This window comes from Nestor notabilis, unplaced genomic scaffold (genome assembly GCF_000696875.1).
Source record: "Nestor notabilis isolate BGI_N333 unplaced genomic scaffold, ASM69687v1 scaffold17549, whole genome shotgun sequence".
Taxonomy (NCBI): Eukaryota; Metazoa; Chordata; class Aves; order Psittaciformes; family Psittacidae; genus Nestor; species Nestor notabilis.
The window spans coordinates 11,683-12,036 of record NW_009945237.1 but is presented as its reverse complement, the minus strand read 5'-3'; the positions used below and the strand labels follow the sequence as shown (position 1 = coordinate 12,036).

At 63.8% G+C, this 354-nt stretch overlaps 1 protein-coding gene across 1 annotated transcript in view; it reads left to right on the top strand.

The window, feature by feature from the left end:
- Nucleotides 1-170: 170 nt before the first annotated feature.
- LOC104412161 (low-density lipoprotein receptor-related protein 1-like) overlaps nt 171-354 on the top strand; it is a gene marked incomplete at both ends in the record, with an annotated part of 2,401 nt that continues 2,217 nt past the window's right edge. The window contains one exon of the mRNA XM_010022783.1: nt 171-351. Within this exon, the coding sequence (XP_010021085.1) occupies nt 171-351 (181 nt within the window). The remainder of the gene's footprint in view (nt 352-354) is intronic.

Here is a 354-nt window from a genome sequence, read left to right as displayed (position 1 = left end):
GCCTCAGCAACCGGCAGTGGGAATGCGACGGCGAGTTCGACTGCCACGACCACTCGGATGAGGCGCCCAAGAACCCGCGTTGCACCAGCCCAGGTACCGCCGGGGGCCGTGGTTCGGAGTGGGGCCGCCCGGCTGCCCCCGTGCTGACCGCTGCCGCCTCCCCACCGCAGAGAACAAGTGCAACGACTCCTTCTTCCTCTGCAAGAACGGGAAGTGCATCCCAGAGGCTCTGCTGTGCGACAACAACAACGACTGCGCGGACGGCTCCGATGAGCTCAACTGCTTCATCAATGAGTGTCTCAACAAGAAGCTGAGCGGCTGTTCCCAGGAGTGGGGGGACGTCAAGATCGGGTA